Source organism: Prinia subflava, chromosome 30, assembly GCF_021018805.1.
Source record: "Prinia subflava isolate CZ2003 ecotype Zambia chromosome 30, Cam_Psub_1.2, whole genome shotgun sequence".
NCBI classification, from domain to species: Eukaryota; Metazoa; Chordata; class Aves; order Passeriformes; family Cisticolidae; genus Prinia; species Prinia subflava.
In genome coordinates, this window is record NC_086276.1 from 494939 (window position 1) to 512169 (window position 17231).

Consider the following 17231-nt stretch of genomic DNA (forward strand, 5'->3'; position numbering starts at 1 on the left):
TTGCAATCTGTCCAGTCACTGCCAGTCACTCCCAGTCTGATGCCAGTGGCCCCCAGTGTGATCCCAGTTGCTCCCTGTCAATGCCAGCATGACCCCAGTGGCCTCCAGTATGATCCCAGTCACTCCCTGTGTCTCTCAGTATATCCCAGTCACCCCCAGCATGCTCCCAGTCACTCCCACCTCCCAGTTGCTTTCGGCATGATTCCAGTTCCTCACAGCCACTTCCAGACAATCCCAGTATGATTCTCATCACCTCTCATAACTGTGTGATCACAGTTCTCCCCAGCATGGACTGACCTGTTCCCACTGTGATTCCAGTACAATCCCAGTTGCCCCAAGCATAGTTCCTGTTGTTCCCAGTTCCTCCCAGTATGATCCCAGTTGTCCCTAGAATAGTCCCAGTCCCTCTCAGCATGGTCCCAGTCATTCCCAGCATGGTCCTGGCTGTTCCCAGTGTTCTTCCAGTCCCCCCAGTACGATCACAGACACTCCCAGTATACCCCAGTGTCCCTCAGCATGCTTGTAGTCATTCCCCGTCACTCCCAGTTGTCCCAGTAAGGTTCCAGTTACCCCAGTACAGCCCAGCCACTCCCAGCGATTGCACTCCTGGCATCCCCCAGCCCTCTCTGCGTTCCCCCGTCCCGGATCTCCCGAGAGGAGCCCCAAGGGCTGGAAGTCCCCAGCCAGGGTCCCCAGCCAGCCCCAGTTTGGATGTGCAGCCCCAGTTTTCCCAGTTTCCCTCTCCTTTTCCCCGGGCCGGGTTCCCCCAGCCCCCAGCGGGTGGGAGCAGCCGAGAGCCCCGCGCTGCCCATCCCGACCTGTCCCGGCTCCATCCCCGCTGCTCCCGCGGGCTGCCAGGGGCTGGGAACGGGGCACCGAGGGTGTGGCTGCTCCTGGGGGAGGAGGAGCAGGGATGGAAGAGGAGGGATGAAGAAGGAGCAGGAGAATGGATGGAAGCAGGAGAAGGAGGTGGGGTTAGGCAAGAGGAGGAGGGATGGAAGAGGAGGAGCCGGAGGAAGAGGAGGAGGAGGGACAAAGGAGGATCAAGAAAAGGAGAAAGAAGGCCACGAGGCCAAGCGCTCCCTGCATTTGCAGCCTCCCCTCACCTGTGGAATCATCACCCCCCAATCCCGCAGGTGCTGAGGGAGGGGGAGCTCAGCCCAGATAGCCTGGGGAGTCCATGAGTTGGTAGTTTTTGGGGGTAGATGTTTTGAGAATGAAGAACTCCAAAGCTGAGCTGAAAATTGCCCTTGGGGGGACACTGAGGGGTCCCAGTGGCGGCTGCCTGGAGGAGCAGAGCCCTGTGTCCCCCAGGACCCCAAAGTGGGGAGCCCAGAGAGGGGGGAGCGCCACAATCCACGGGACCCTCCACAGCCTGGAGAGGGGCAGGGGGGACTCCTTGGACCCCCTGCACCCCAAAGCAGTGAATAAGGGGAGAAGGGACCCTGGGACCCCAAAAACCCCCCAGCATCCCCAAATGGGGAGACAGAAGAGAGGGGAGCTGTTCAGGATCCTGGGAGTCCCAGCAGCCTGGGGAGGGCAGGGACCCAGTAGATGGAGGACCCCAATACAAGCGGGACCCCCAGCAGCTGGGACAGGGGGAACCTCCAAACACCAAAGAGGAGAGAGTAGAGACAGGGAACTGCTGGGAGGCTTTTTCAGGGCTGAATCTTGGTGTTTGGGGGGTTTTTATGGACCCCAAATACCCGGTGACTTTTAGAGATGGACTTGGGGAGAAGGATTGTCAAACTGAAGGCACTCATGTATCATTTTTACCCTAAACCAGGATTTCCCATTCCCAATCATTGGCCAATGGAAGAGGAAGCTGTGAGGAAAAGGAAGATGCCCCAGAACTCCCAGGCAGGTGAGGAGGAAGTCACTGCCCCCTTCCCTCTCTCCCCTGCTCCATCTCCCAGCCCAGCCTGACCCCTGGCTGCAGGACAGCCCCGCTGCCGACGCCGTCCTGCCGGGGATGGACTGAGGGGATCTCCTTCCCCTTCCCTGTGGCACCGAGGCAAATCCCATCCTCTCCTTGTCCTTCCTCCCCAGACAAGGAGCTGAGGATGGAGACCAGGGAGGACAAATCCCCACAGCAGAACCTCATGGGAGAGGCCGTTTGGAGCAGCTCCAGTGCTCAGGAATCCAATGAGGAGGAAAATCCCCTGAGATCCTTCACAAGGAGGGGCTGCAAAGACAGATCGGAGGGATGTGAGGAGGAAAGACCCACACTGTGCCGGGAAGGCGGCCGGAGATGGAGCCAGAGCTCAGAGCTGGTGGAGCATGAGAAGCTTCCTGATGGGGAGAAGCCCAACAAGTGCTCCGAGTGTGGAAAGAGCTTTAAACAGAGGTCCAACCTAATCAGGCACCAGAGGATTCACACTGGGGAACGACCCCACGAGTGTGGGGAATGTGGGAAGAGGTTTCAGTGGAGCTACACCCTGATCCGTCACCAGATGGTCCACACGGGGGAGAGGCCCTACGAGTGTGATAAATGCAGGAAGAGGTTTCAGCTCAGCTCCAGTCTCCTCCTGCACCAGCGCACACACACGGAGGAGAGGCCCTTCCGCTGCCCTGACTGCGGGAAGGGCTTCAGGCAAAACACTCATCTTGACAGGCACCGGCTCATCCACACTGGGGAGAGGCCCCACAAGTGTGAGGAATGTGGGATGAGCTTCAGCCGGAGCTCCCACCTGAACCGGCACCAGAGGACCCACACTGGGGAACGGCCCTACGAGTGTGGGGAATGTGGGAAGAGCTTCAGGCAGAGCTCCAACCTGATCTGCCACCAGAACATCCACACTGGGGAAAGGCTTTACAAGTGTGGGGAATGTGGGAAGAGCTTCAACCAGCATGCCAACCTGATCAGCCACCAAAAGATCCACACTGGGGAGAGGCCATACAAGTGTTCTGAGTGTGGGAAGAAGTTTCGGATCAGCACCCAGCTCCTTGTACATCAGCAAATTCACTCAGAGGAGAGGCCCTTCCACTGCCCCGACTGCGGGAAGGGCTTCAAGCAGAACTCCACCCTCATCATCCACCGGCGCGTTCACGCCCGGGAGAGGCCCTACGAGTGTCCCCAGTGTGAGAAGAACTTCTTACACAGCTCATCCTTGACCAGACACCAACAGAGGCACCAGTAAGGGACGCCCTGTGAGTGCCCCCAGTGCAGGAACAGCTTCGTGCACTGCTCCAACTCCATCCCCCACTGGAGTACCCATGTTGAGCAGAGCCCTGGTGACCCACATTCCCTGTGATCCATGTTGGGAAGGCACTATTCTGGTTATCCTTTTGTTTTGACCTTAATTTTCCTCTGATTCATCTTCATCCCTTAAAAAGAGCCAAAACAGGGTTGAAAAGAAAGAAATTGACCAAATATTTCTGAAGTCCCACCATTTCACAGGTAATTGAGGGGGAGTTTAGGATTGGAGCCATATTCTGGAGGATTTGTGTGTTCTTGGGGGATTTTTGCTGGATACTCCATCTCTTTGCACTCTTAAAGCCAAAAGGGATCATCTGTCACCTCAAAACCATGCAAATCCCACTAGGAACAACTCATTTTTAACCTAGAAAGGCTGAATCCTACTGTAACCTGAGGGGTTCATGGCTAGGGAGACACAAATCATGACTCGAGACCTCTGGATCATGAGACAAACAGCATGTTTTATTGTTTGGATCTCCCTGATATACTAAGTTCTAAACTCCCAGTTCTAGCTCCTAGCCCTGCCCAGCTCCTTGACCAGTGATATGTCTGCTCTCTGAACTGGCTATGACTGGTTGAGGTGTCTGCATGAGCTCTCCCACTCACCTAGAGACTTCTAGAACAAGGCAGGTCAGCTGAGTTGGGTCTGTTATGGCCAGATTTATCTTCTCTGGCTGACAGATTAGCTATTCTGTCGCCCTTTCGGTTCTAATTAAAAAAAGGAAATGTTCTTTGTTATCCTTCTTGCAGGCACCTTGCAGGTAGGACGACAAAGACAGTATGAATTTAATTTGAATGAGGCTTTGTACTCAATTTGATAAACTTAAGTTTCCCTAGCCAGTGATGTGTCTCGTGTGTTATTGGAGCTGCAGTATTCACGTCTAGGAGGTGTTAGGCGAAATCCACTAATACCACAATTTGCCAGGCTAGCATGTCACAGGTTAATTGCTTAGAAGTTACAGGTTCCAACTTGACACTAGAAAACAGTAAACAAACTAAAAACCATTTCAATCAAAGCACACATCTTTCTGCCTCTGATGTCTCCCAAATGTTTGAATCTTGGAGTAAAGCAAGGTGGTGGGTAAATTGTCTTACTGTTGACAATCTTTTACTTAGAAAAACATGAGAGCACCTAAAGCTCTTGAGGAGGTGTACACCCACCCCACACTTTTTACCTTTCTTTAACAATTATGACAGGAATAAAACACGTATTTTTGAACATGACTAAGGTGAAACTTCAAACTGCCTATATGTTTTACCATCACTCAGGCTCTGCTACAGCTGAAGGGCCTCTTTATCACAGTGAGGACTTGAAGAGCCTCTTCTGGATGAGGCTTTTCATGTTTATCTGAGGAAAAAAGATTTAACTTCTCTAAAGCCAAATCAGTTAGTCAAAGTGACTTGCTTTCACTTTTAGAAATTTGCTATTGACTTGAACAGGAGTTGGCATGAGTGAAATATGAAAGGTGGTTGTTAGTAATTTTTAGCATGAAAATGCTTTGTTGAAATGCTGTAACTGAAATGGTAGGATTTTTGGAAGAGAAAAATAAGTATCTTGGTGCTTCCCTTTTTCTTTGGAGGGTAAAAACAGCATGTAAATGATTATGAATTTTATACAGAAGAAATTATCAAATAAAACCAAAATTTTAAATATCACATAGCATTTTATTGTAACTTCAATATGCATCTGGAAAGAAAAGAGTTTACTATTGTTAGGATTAAACTGTCGGGAGTATTTAAAAACAGTATTAGAATGGATACTTGTTTTAATGGTAGCTATTTGTTGTGTCCGATGATTGAAAACACAATTCTGTGGTTAGTCCTCTCTGGGTTTTTCTGTGTGTTGATCATCCGCACTGCCGCGGGCAGTGGCTGTGGCCGGCGGGGCTGGGAGGGGCGCCCGCCGCTCCCCGCGGCCGCCTGCCCGTGCTCTGCTCTCCGCTCCCGCTGTGGGGGCGGCGCTGCTCGGGGCCCTCAAGATGGGGATTACCGTGTGAAGCGTAGAATAAGGACTTTACAGGTAGAAATTGTAAAGCAGTATGTTTTATTTCCAGCTGGGACACACAGGGGGATATCTCCTCCAAACCGTGCGTACCTGGTCAGAACAAGGTCCAGGTTTAAATGCACATGGATCCCACAAACCCACACCTCCCCACCCGCCCATTCCCCGCCTTCTCTCGCTTCGTGTTCTAATTAGCTGTCACACCTCCTGGCAGTGTGAGTTGGGGTCTTGGTAGGAAGGCCATCATCTTCCTCAGGCTGATCTTCGCTTCTGGGCAGGCACAGTGGAGGTTTGGGTATTTTTCAGGTCACTTTGCTCTTGCCAAAGATTAAGAGCTTGATTTTGCTGGGTTCAAGCCACAAAGTTGTGCTTTATCGATTTTTGACAAATACCTAGGTCCTGCTTTGCTGAGTTTCAACATACATCTTACCTGTATGACTTCTACTTAGTAACTACCTAACAACCAAGCTTAATGGCTAATCTTCTATGTGTTCTCAGTACAAGCTGTTTCTCTACTACAAAATCACCAAAAGCTGCTTCTAAAATCTTGTATTTGTATATTCATAAACATCCTCCATATCACATGTAGGTTTTTTTTTTCTAGTACAGTATCAGCTTAAGAGGGCCCGCAGCAGACGGCAGGTTGGGCTGTTGTAGGAGCAGTGGAGTGACTTGTAGGGCTTTCTCAGCTTACAAGAGTTGGCCACGCTTTACTGGGTGATTTTGCTGAGGGGGAGGCAGGGAATGCGGTGCCGCTTCTGTTTTGCTTTGTGGTTGCCTGAGGCTTCACACACTCCCCTCTCTTGCAGTCTCTGTCGCTGCTGGTCTGCTTTCGCAGAGGGCGGGCTGAGAGGGGCCATGCTGCTAGGAAGGGTCTCCCTGTCCCCAGCCACCCGCCGCCACTCGGCTCTGACTGAGGCCACAGGGTGCGGGGCAGCAACAGCTTTTTTGGGATATTGTCAGGGTCCCCTCCAGGGTTATACGGATCGGGGGACCAAGGGCTGTCCTTTGGTTCTCCCTGCCCAGCCCAGGCAGACTTACAGGCTCTCTCTGGCTGCACAAAGGGGTCGATACCGTTGCTGCTTTGGTTACCAGGCAGCGTGGTTTGTCGGCGGTGGCGGGCGGCTCCGCTCCGTTCTGTTGACGTCTGGGGCTGCTCACAGCTGTGATGTCCCGCGGCCCCGGGCGCAAACCGGGTCTCCCATTCTCTGGGTGCCGAATGCTGCACAAGCTGGCTCGGTGTTTCTCAGGTTTCTCGAGTGCTGACTGAGGATGCGGCGGTACATGGTAGCTCGTGTCCCCGGTGCCGGCGGCTCTACGGATGGCTCTGGCAGCGCCGGGTCGGCTCCGGCGGCGGGGCAGCCGCTTCTCCTCCGGCCTGTGGAGCGCGCGTTCCGCCATCTCGAGCAGGAACATCCCGCGCCCTGTGGCCAGCACCATCTTGGGTGAGTGCCCCTCGTTCCGTGTGCTCTTTGCCACCTTGGGGGTTTTCGGCGGGCTCTCTCTGTGCCGCTTTACAGGGTGCAGAGCCTAAAGATGGTTTCTGTAGCGGGGGTGTGGGCGGACCCGACCATGCTGAGGATGGACTCGGTGCGGGCGGCAGCGGGGGAACTCTAGTGAATAATGGCTGCTTTCCCCTCGGTTTTTCACCTGCTGCTCTGCCCCGCTCAGCGTCCTTGGCAGGCCAAAAAAGTGGGCGATGTCTGTGGCATTTTTGCTGCCATCTCTGCGTCCTGCTTGGCTTCCAACCACCTCAGCAAGTCCAAAACAATTTTCCAGGGCTTTATAAGGTTTACTCCATGGTTACCAGACCACGCTAGCAGCGTTAGCAACACCGGCTGCATGTACTGTACTCCCCATTTAGGTGACAGGAGAATCAATACCTGGACAAGGAGGTTGTCTTCCAGTGATATCCATCTTGCCATGTTTCCGATGGTTTTTTTTCTATTTTTTCAGCTTTTTGCTTTTGTTCTTCCAGCTCTCACGCTGACTTGTTTTACAGATTTTTCCAGCTTCTCGTTTTTCAGCTTTTCCAGCTTCTCCGCCTCTCACACTGCATGTATTTTTATACACCCTGATGGGCTGTTCTGTCTCCCTTCACTCTCTGGCGGAATGGCTGTCGTCTTCACACAGAGGCACCACATGCAATGCGAGGGGGTCATGGCTAGGGAGACACAAATCATGACTCGAGACCTCTTGATCATGAGACAAACAGCACATTTTATTGTTCCTAACTCCCTTACATAGGAAGTTCAAAACTCCCAGTTCTACACTCGTTGGTCTGGCTCTTAGCTCTGCCCTGGACTAGTGATATGTCTGCTCTTAGCTCCTTGACCAGTGATATGTCTGCTCTCCAGACTGGCTATGACTGGCTGAGGTGTCTGCAGGAGCTCTCCTGTTTACTCAGGGACTTCTAGAACAAGCCAGGTCAGCTGAGTTGGGTCTGTTAGACCTGATTTATCTTGTCTAGCTAATAGATTAGCTATGACAGTTGTCCTGGAACCGGGGGCTGTGCTGGGCTGAGAGATGGAGGGGGAGAGAGGGGGAAAGGGGCAGTGACTTCCTCCTCACCTGCCTCGAGTGCCCTGGGTCATCTTCCTCCCAGCCTCCTCCTCCATCCAGCCAAGGCTGGGAATGGAAAATTCTAGTTTGTAGTAAAACAAGGGATGAGCAGATTGAATTTGAAATTCCCTCTGCCCAAGTCCATCTCTAGAAGTCACCAGGCATCTGGGGTCCATAAAAAGCTCCCAAACACCAAGATTTGGCACCGAAAAAGCCTCCCAGGAGTTCCCATTCTCTGGTCTCTCCCATTAGGGAGACTTTGGGGTTTCCCCCAGTCACAGCTGCTGGGGGTCATGCTTCTATTGGGGGTCCTCACCATCCTCAGGCTGCTGGGAGTCCCAGGAACCGGAAAAGCTCGCCCCTCTTCTGTCTCCCCATTTGGGAATGCTGGCAGTAACTGGCCACATACTGGGAGTGCCAAGAAAAATGGGACCACATGGAGGGAGTTACTGGGCTCATACTGGGAGCAGCCACTTCCAGCACTGGCACCCCCGAACCCCTTTCCCACTCATCCCGCCCATCCAGCCCCAGCACCCCCCGCTGGGGTCCCGGCAATCCCAGGGGTGCCCCCTCTTGGGGTCCCCGCTTTGCAATTCTGGGGCTCTCCTCTCTCTGGGGTCCCGCTCAGGGAAGCCGCAGCTCTCCCGGGGCTCCCCAAACCCGCTGTCCTTGCCCTCCAACGGGGCACCTGCGGGATGGGGGCGGTCCGGGGGGCTGCGAGTTCAGGGAGCGCTGGAGCCGCCTCTGCCTCCTCTGCCCTTCTCCTCCTGCTCCCTGCTGCCGCTCTGCCTCTTCCTCCCTCCCTCCTCCTCCTCCCCCGTTCCCAGCCCCGAACTGTGGGGGCGGGGTCAAGGAAAGGCCGGGAATCATGAGGGAGAATGGGCGTGGCCAAGGGGACACACAGTCCTATAAGGGCCAGGTTTTGTCTAAAATCACCCAAATGGGAATAAAATTCTCTAAAGGGGTCTAAAATCCACCCTAAACCTAATCAGGTTTGGCCTCAATTTACCCAAAGGAGACTTGAATCCCCACAAAGTGGCTTAAAATCACACAAAGGGCCCTAAAATCCACCCTAAATCCACAAATTTGGCCTAAGGTCAGCCAAATGCTGTTAAGATCATCCAAAGGGTTATAAAATCCAACCAAAGGGCTCTAAAACTGCACAATGTGGTTTAAAATCCTGAGAAAATTGCTTCAAAGCACACTTAAATCTCCCAAATGGGCATAAAATCCACCATGAAAGTACCTAGGTTTACCTAAAATCACCCAAAGGGATCCAAAGTCCACCTTAACACCCAGATTTGCCCTAAATTCACAAACATGTTGAAATCCCACCCATATAAACCTAAAATCCTCCAGAGGGATCTAAAATCCACCCTAACACTGCCCAGCTTATCCTAAAATCACCCAAATGTGACTAAACTTTACCAGATTTGCCCTAAAATCAGCCAAAGGGGCCTAAAATCCACACTAAAAGGCTCGAAAACCCAGCCTAAACCTGCCCAGTTTGGACTAAAATCAGCCAAATTGGTCTATAATGATCCAAAGGAGTCTAAAATCCATCCTAATTCTGCCCAGTCTGGCCTAAAATCACCCAAACTGGCCTAAAATTTCCAGGACTGAGACCAACATCAGCACCAGAAAGGCCACCAGCACCAAGACTGAGACCGACACCGGATCCGAGACTGGGATCGAGAGTGGTGCCGCTCTGGGACCGGCACTGAGACCACCCAGAACCAACACCAGAACTGAGACTGGCACTGCAACAGCACCGGGACTGGGAGGGAGATTGCTCCGAGACTGAGAACGAGACCCAGACTGAGATCGGGACTGAACCCAGAACCAACATCGAGACTTGCACCGTTCCAGGACCAAGACTGAGACCAGGACTGGCACCACTCCGAGATCGAAATCGGCACTGAGACTGGAATCAGCACCAGGAGTCCTTGGGGACTGCTCCGAGACTGAGAATCAGACCAGGACAGGGACCAAAACTGAAACCGGGAGTGCTCCGGGACTGAGACTGAGACCAAGGCTGGAACCGGAACGGGGATGGAACATGGAATTGCTCTGGGATTGGCTCCAGGATCGCTCCGGAACTGTTGCGTTGGCTCCAGAGTGTTTTGGCTGTGCCAAAAGGCAGGACTGGGAGGAATTTCTGGACAGGGTGGGACCACCTCAGTTTGCATCGTTCCAGTGCAGCCATCCCAGGCCATATGATCCTAGTTTGTCCAATACCAGTCTGTGGTTCTGATCCAGATGGTCCCTGCGTGTGAAATCCCAGTCCATGCGATCCCAGTCTGTATAATCTCAGTCTACAAGGTCCCAATCCCATCATCCCAGTCTGGATGCTCCTGATCCAGATGATCCCGCTCTGTGCAGTCCCAGGCTGGAGGATCCCAGTCCATGTGAGCCCAGCCCGCAAGATCCCAGTCTGGATGCTCCTGCATGCACACACTGCAAGGCTCTGGAATTCCAGTTCCCAGCAAGGAAAAGATCTTCCTGCCCTTGAAGGCAAAGCTCTGAAGAAGGAGCCAAAAGCCAAAGGCAGCAAGATCCTACAGGGACATTTCACTGCCAGCCCCCAGAACTTCATCCATGCTGGTTGTAGCCCCTGCATTGGGAATTCAATCAGGGCAGGGTCTTGGGTGGGAGCTGCCCTGGCTCAAGGGAGACACTAAGAGACAAAGAGAGCAGGCAGAGAGAGGCAGGAGAGAAAGGAGGACACCAACACAATCAGCTGAGAAGGTGGCACTGTGAGAACAGAACTGACACTGACTGAAAATGAATGGGACAGAAATGAAGAACTCTCAAAGTCTAATTTGCTATTAAAACACATCCCACCTACTCAGCCCCACACAATCCAAATCCCACTGCTCCAAATTTGGATCCCACTTCTCCCAATTTCCTTCCAACCTCATCTCACCCTGGTGGCTGTGGAATCGAGTAACTTTGGAGTGGGATTGAGTTTTTCTGAGGTGGGAACAAGCCACTTTGAGGTGGGATTGCGCCCTTTTGGGTTAAAAATGAGTTGTTCTCAGTCGGACTGGAGCAGTTTTGAGGTGACAGACTGATCCCTCTTGGATTCTTGAGTGCAAAGAGAGGAAGAAGAGAAAAAAATGAAGGCCAAAACAAAAGGATAACCACCCAGGTGTCTTCCCATCCTATGAATTATAAGGAATGTGGGTCACCAGGGCTCTGCCCAACTTGAGTCCTGCAGTGGGGGGGATGGAGCTGAGCAGCGCATGAAGCTCTTCCTGCACTAGGGGCACTTGCAGGGCCTTCCCTTACTGGTGGCTATGTTGGTGTCTGGTCAAGCTTGAGCTCCTGGAGAAGCTCTTCCCACACTGGGGACACTTGAATGGCCTTTCCCCAGTGTGGATGCGCCGGTGGATGATGAGGGTGCAGTTCTGTGTGAAGCCCTTCCCACAGTCGGGGCAGTGGAAGGGCCTCTCCTCTGTGTGAATCTGCTGGTGCAGGAGGAGATGGGAGCTGGTGGGAAACCTCTTCCCACACTCGGAACACTCATAGGGCTTCTCCCCAGTGTGGATTTTTTGGTGGACAATCAGGTTGGCGCTGTGCTTGAAGCCCTTCCCACATTCCCTACACTCATACGGCCTTTCCCCAGTGTGGATGTTCTGGTGCTGGATCAGGTGTTTCCTCTGTCTGAAGCTCTTCCCACACTCTGCACACTCGTAGGGCCGTTCCCCAGTGTGGGTCCTCTGGTGGCAGATCAGGTTGGAGCTGCATCTGAAGCTCATCCCACATTCCTCACACTTGTAGGGTCTCTCCCCGGTGTGGATGCGCCGGTGCTTCATGAGAGTGGAGTTTTGCTTGAAGCCCTTCCCGCAGTCGGGGCAGCGGAAGGGCCTCTCCTCCGTGTGCGTGCGCTGGTGCAGGAGGAGACTGGAGCTGGTCTGAAACCTCTTCCTGCATTTATCACACTCGTAGGGTCTCTCCCCAGTGTGGATGCGCCGGTGCCTGCTGAGTGTGGAGTTTTGCTTGAAGCCCTTCCTACAGTCGGGGCAGCGGAAGGGCCTCTCCTCTGTGTGAATCCGCTGATGCCTAAGGAGATCGGAGCTGGTCTGAAACCTCTTCCTGCATTTATCACACTCGTAGGGCCTCTCTCCAGTGTGGATCCTATGGTGGGCACTCAGGGCAGAGCTCTGTCTGAAGCATTTCCCACATTCCCGACACTCGTAGGGCCTCTCCCCACTGTGGATCATCTGGTGCTTTATTAGTTCGGAGCTCGTCTTGAAGCTCTTCCTACATTCCCCACACTGGTAGGGTCTCTCACCAGTGTGGATCATCTGGTGACAGAGCAGGTGGGCACTGTTCTGAAACCTCTTTCCGCATTCCCCACATTCATAGGGTCTCTCCCCAGTGTGGATCCTCTTGTGCTGGACCAGTTGGTTGCTGTTCCTGAAGCTCTTCCCACATTCCGCACATGTGTAGGGTCGTTCCCCAGTGTGGATCCTCTGGTGGCAGATCAGGACAGACCTCTGGCTGAAACTCTTCCCACATTCCCCACACTCGTAGGGTCGTTCCCCAGTGTGGGTCCTCTGGTGGCGGATCAGGCTGGACCTCAGGCTGAAGCTCTTCTCACACTCCAAGCATCTGTGGGGCTTCTCCCCATCAGGAAGCTGCTCATGCACCACCAGCGCTGAGCTCTGGCTCGATCTTTGACTGCCTTCTTGGCACAGGGTGGGACTTTTCTCCTCAAATCCCCCTGATCCGCGTTTGCAGCCCCTCCTCGTGAGGGATCTCCGGGGCTTTTCCTCCCTGGTGGATTCCTGTGCTGTGGAGCCACTCCAAACGCCCTCTCCCACGAGGTTCTGCTGCAGAGATTTGTCCTTTTTGGTCTCCATGCTCAGCTCCTTGTCTGGGGAAGGAAGGACAAGGAGAGGATGGGATTTGCCTCCGTTCCAGAGGGAAGGGGAAGGAGATCCCCCCCTGCTCTGTCCCCAGCCTCCCCAGGCTGCTGGGAGTCCCAGGAACTCAAAAAGACCCCTCCTCGTCTGCCTCCCCACTTAGGGAAACTGGGAGTGACTGGGCTCATACTGGGAGTGCTGAGAAAAGTGGAACCACACGGGGGAGGGGCAGGGTGCAACTGGGCTCATACTGGGAGCAGCCACTTCCAGCACCGGCACCCCCAAACCCCTTTCCCGCTCATCCTACCCCTCCAGCCCCAGCACCCCTTGCAAAGGTCCCGGCAATCCCAGGGGTCCCCCCCTCTCGGGGTCCCTGCTTTGTGGTTCTGGGGCTCTTCTCTCCCCAGAGTCCCTTTAAGTGAAGCTGCACCTGTCCCAGGGGTCCCAAAACCGGTGTCCCCCCGCCCCTGCCGGGGCTCTGCCACCACAAGGACACCCCAAAAACACCTCCCGGGAGCCCCCGATGTCCCCCAGAGGGGCAGCTGCGCCTCTGCTTTGGAGCCCTGCAAGCTCCAAACATGTCCCCCAAAAAAACCCCAAACCCAGGGACGCCCCCGGGATATTTGGGGCGATCTCCCCCTCCTCGGGCACCTGCGGGATGGGGGCGATGCTCCCTGGCCGTGCTGCGAGTTCAGGGAGCGCGGGAGCCGCCTCTGCCTCCTCTGCCCTTCTCCTCCTGCTCCCTGCTGCCGCTCCGCCTCTTCCTCCCTCCCTCCCTCCTCCTCCCCCGTTCCCAGCCCCGAACTGTGGGGGCGGGGTCAGGGAAAGGGCGGGAACTGTGAGGGGAAAGGGGCGGGGTCAAGGACAGGGCGGGAATTATGAGGGAAAGGAGCTCGGCCAAGGGGACGTGCGGTGCTAAAAGGGCCTGGTTTGGCTTAAAATCACCCAAAGAGGCCTAAAATAATTCAAAGGGACTTAAAATCCACCATTATTCCACATGCTTTGGGCCAGAATCAGCCAAATGGGGTTAAAATCGTCCAAAGGGGTCTAAAATCCAACCAAAGGGTCCTAAAACTGCACAAACTGGTTTTAAACCCTCAAAAAAATTGCTTCAAATCACCCTTAAATCTCCCAAATGGGCATAAAATCCACCCTCAAAAAACCTAGGATTGCCTAAAATCACCCAAAGGGCCCTGAGGTCAACCCTAACACCTTACCAGATTTGGCCCAAAATCACCCAAACATACCTAAGCCCCATGGAAGTAGACCTAAAATCCTCCAAAGGGATCTAAAATCCACCCTGAAACTGCCCGGGTTATCCCAAAATCACCCAAATGGGACTAAACTCCACCAGATTTGGCCAAAAATCACCCAAAGGAACCTAAAACCTTGTTGGAAAAACCGGGACCACACTGAGAACAACTGGGACCATGCTGGGGGACACTGGGAGCGAGTGGGGGTGACTGGATCTTCACTGGGGGAACTGGGCATGACTTGGGACCATGCTGGGAGGGACTTGGATCATCTACAGACTCACTGGGTCTACACCGGGGCAACTGGGATCCCACTGGGAGGAACAGGGAGACACTGGAACCATGCTGGGGGCAACTGGGATCCCACTGGGAGGAACAGGGAGACACTGGAATCATGCGGGGGGCAACTGGAATCAGACTGGGATCACAGTGGGAGCAGCTGGGTGATGCTCGGGAAGACTGGGAACATACTGGATTATACTGGTAACAACTGGGACAGCACTAAGGGTGACTGGGAGTGGCTGTGAGCAACTGGGATAAGGCTTGAAGAAAATCTGAGTATCTTAGAGTGACTGGGAACATGCTGGCAGCAACTGGGATATACTGGGAGAGACTGAAACCACAGTGGGGGTAAATGGGAACAACTGGAACCACACTGGATGATCATGGGAGCAGCTGTGCCCATGTCGGGGTCATACTGGGATCCTACTAGAACTGACTGGCATCATACTGGGAGTGACTGAAATAGTACTGGAAGTATATGAGAGTAGTGGGATCATACTGGAATCACACTGGGCCTGACTGGAAAGGTGCTGGCCGTGACTGGAACATACTGGGAGTGACTGGGAGTAACTGGGCCCACACTGGGAGTGCCAGGGAGTCACTCTGGGCATGGCTGTGCCCAAACCCGGTGTCCCCCCGGCCCCGCCGCTCCCGCGCGCTCCCCACGTGGCCCCGGCAGAGCTCGGAGGGCCCGGCCCGGGAAGCCCAACCCCCATCGCGGGGGGACCCGCATCCCCCGACCCCCAACGGGGCTCTGCCTCCACCGGGACACCCCAGAAACACCTCCCGGGAGCCCCCGATGTCCCCCCGAGGGGCATCTGCACCTCGGCTTTGGAGCCCTGCAAGCTCCAAACATCCCCCCCAAATAACCCCAAACCCAGGGACCCCCCCGGGATATTTGGGGCGAGCTCCCCCTCCCCGGGCACCTGCGCGATGGGGGCGGTCCGGGGGGCTGCGAGTTCAGGGAGCGCTGGAGCCGCGCGGTTCCTCCGCTCGTTGTCTCCTCCCGCTCCCTCCTGCCGCTCCGCCTCTTCCTCCCTCCCTCCTCCTCCTCCCCCGTTCCCCGGACCCGTCGAAGCCCACGGAGGGAGCGGGAATGGAGCCGGGCCAGGTGGGAACGCAGAGAGGGTTGGGGAATGGCAGGAGTGGGATCACTGGGAGTGACTGAGTTATACTGGGATCATACTGGGATCATACCGGGAGTGAGTAGGAGCAGCGCGATGGCTCCAGCGCTGGGGCTGGCGGCGCTGCTGGGGTGGCGAGGGGGCAGTGGGACCTCCGGCAGCGGGACCTGAACGGGACCGAGACCCCCCTGCTCCCCTTATCCTGCACAGGGACCCCCCTGAATCCCCTATTTCTGTACATCAGGACCCCCTGCTCCCCTTTTCCCGGTCATCCCATGTCTCCCAGCCTCCACACTTCCCGTGTGCTTGACCCTGGCATGCCCTGGAATACCTTGGACCCCCATTCCTGCCTTTCCCAGCCCCCAGCCCTACATTTCTACAAAACCAGAGACCCCTGAAGTCCCTCTTCCCGAATATCCCGGGTTTCCCCAGCCTGTGACCCTCCTGTTTTGGGAAAACCTGGACTCCCCTTTCCTGGGCTCAAGGACCCCCTGGAACTCCCTTCTACCTCTCCCAGTCCTTGCTCCCCATTTCATTGACCCTGAGACCCCCCTGACCCCCCATTCCTGAGAACTGAGACACCCTTTTGCTGCTTTGCCCAGCACTGACACCCCACTGCACCCCCTTATCCGGCACCAACTCAACCTTTTCCTGGCCACCCCGCCTTTCCCAGCCCCCAGAGCCACCCTTTTCCTTGACCCTGGCACCCCTGGGCCCCCATTCCTGCATTTCCCAGCCCCCAGCCCCTCCTTTCCTCACCCCGAGGAGCCCTGGCACCCCCTTTGCTGGACACAGGATTCCCTGGACACCCCATCCCACCTCTCCCAGTGCCTGCGCTGCCCTTTCCTTGGCTCTGAGCCCCTGAACCTCCTTCCAAGCTCTCCCAGCTCTTCAAGTCCCTCCTTTCCTTGACCTGTTGACCCTCCTGGATCCCCAAACTCTCCCATTCAGTCTCCCCAGCTCCCCCAAATCTCTGTGTCCCCCCAGTGTCCCACTGCCTGCAGTACCTGGAAGCGGCTGTCAGAGCCCGGCCCAGGGGTCCCCCAGTCCTTGATTGTGGGCGGGACCCCCTGTGAGCGCTGGGACAGCGAGCGGGGCCGGATGGAGCTGCAGAGAGCGGGGATGGCAGCGGGAGCTGAGCTGGGACACTGGGATAGCCAGAGCTGGGATATTGGGATAGGCAGAGCCGGGATATTGGGATAGGCAGAGCTGGGATATTGGGATAGGCAGAGCTGGGACACTGGGATAGGCAGAGCTGGGACATTGGGATAGGCAGAGCAGAGACATTGGGATAGCCAGAGCTGGGATAGTGGGATAGGCAGAGCTGGGATATTGGGATAACCAGAGCTGGGATAGTGGGATAGGCAGAGCTGGGATATTGGGATAACCAGAGCTGGGATATTGGGATTGCCATAGCTGGGATTTGGGATAGCTGAGCCGGCTCAAGGACAGGAACCGGCACGTGGCCGACAGTGACCTGGAAACGGGGCCGGTGCCACCAGAGCCAGGGGTGACTGGAGGGAGCTGGGGGCTGGGCTGGGATCTGTGGGAATGGAGGATTCTGAGGGGCTGGGCTGGGATCTGTGGGGGTGGAATGGGAATCCAGGGAGTTCCAAGGGGCTCTGAGGGGCTGGGACACATCTCCATGGCTCCATTCTCCCCTCCTTCCCAGGTCTCCACAGAGTGCAGGTGGTTTCCAGCTGTGACCTCCTGTCCAATGGAGCATCCCTGGATCCCACCGGTACGGCTCCGACGGGTGGGATTTCATCTTCTTCCAGCTGGGATCTGGGAGCTTTGCAGTGTCCATTGGTGCCACCTGGATCACCCAGAGGTGCTGGGAATCCAAAGGGATCACGGTGGAGCAGATGAAGCATTACCTGGGGCACACTGATGTGGAAGATCTCCCAAAATACATCAGATATGGTCAGGAGGCTGTGG

At 55.1% G+C, this 17231-nt stretch overlaps 3 protein-coding genes across 12 annotated transcripts in view; 1 reads left to right on the forward strand and 2 right to left on the reverse strand.

Moving 5' to 3' along the window:
* The window catches only part of LOC134562705 (zinc finger protein 239-like), a 281290-nt gene that overhangs the window by 167525 nt on the left and 96534 nt on the right, over nt 1-17231 (forward strand). For 2 of the 4 annotated variants that reach the window (XM_063420222.1, XM_063420225.1), the window contains exons 2-3: nt 1787-1864; nt 2050-4855. In XM_063420222.1, coding sequence (XP_063276292.1) covers nt 1787-1864; nt 2050-3140 — 1169 coding nt within the window. In that variant the 3' untranslated portion in view covers nt 3141-4855. Of the gene's footprint in view, nt 1-278; nt 1137-1786; nt 1865-2049; nt 4856-17231 lie in introns of those variants that run through there. The other 2 variants (XM_063420224.1, XM_063420223.1) reach the window with 2 other exon arrangements.
* LOC134562703 (zinc finger protein 883-like) overlaps nt 1-17231 on the reverse strand; it is a 191106-nt gene that overhangs the window by 103007 nt on the left and 70868 nt on the right. The window contains exons 3-4 of one of the 7 annotated variants that reach the window (XM_063420217.1): nt 7773-7829; nt 6640-7365 (exon numbers count right to left, since the gene is read on the reverse strand). The exons of 3 other annotated variants lie outside the window; for them this stretch is intronic. The gene's annotated coding sequence lies outside the window, so the exon portion shown is untranslated. Of the gene's footprint in view, nt 1-6639; nt 7846-17231 lie in introns of those variants that run through there. 3 more of the 7 variants (XM_063420219.1, XM_063420220.1, XM_063420216.1) reach the window with 3 other exon arrangements.
* Nucleotides 9381-15273, reverse strand: LOC134562699 (zinc finger protein 271-like). Its single transcript, XM_063420210.1, has 2 exons — nt 15096-15273; nt 9381-12645 (listed from the first exon to the last, which is right to left on the reverse strand). The coding sequence occupies exon 2, from the start codon at nt 12629-12631 to the stop codon at nt 11051-11053; it is 1581 nt and encodes a 526-aa protein (XP_063276280.1). The 5' UTR covers nt 12632-12645; nt 15096-15273; the 3' UTR covers nt 9381-11050.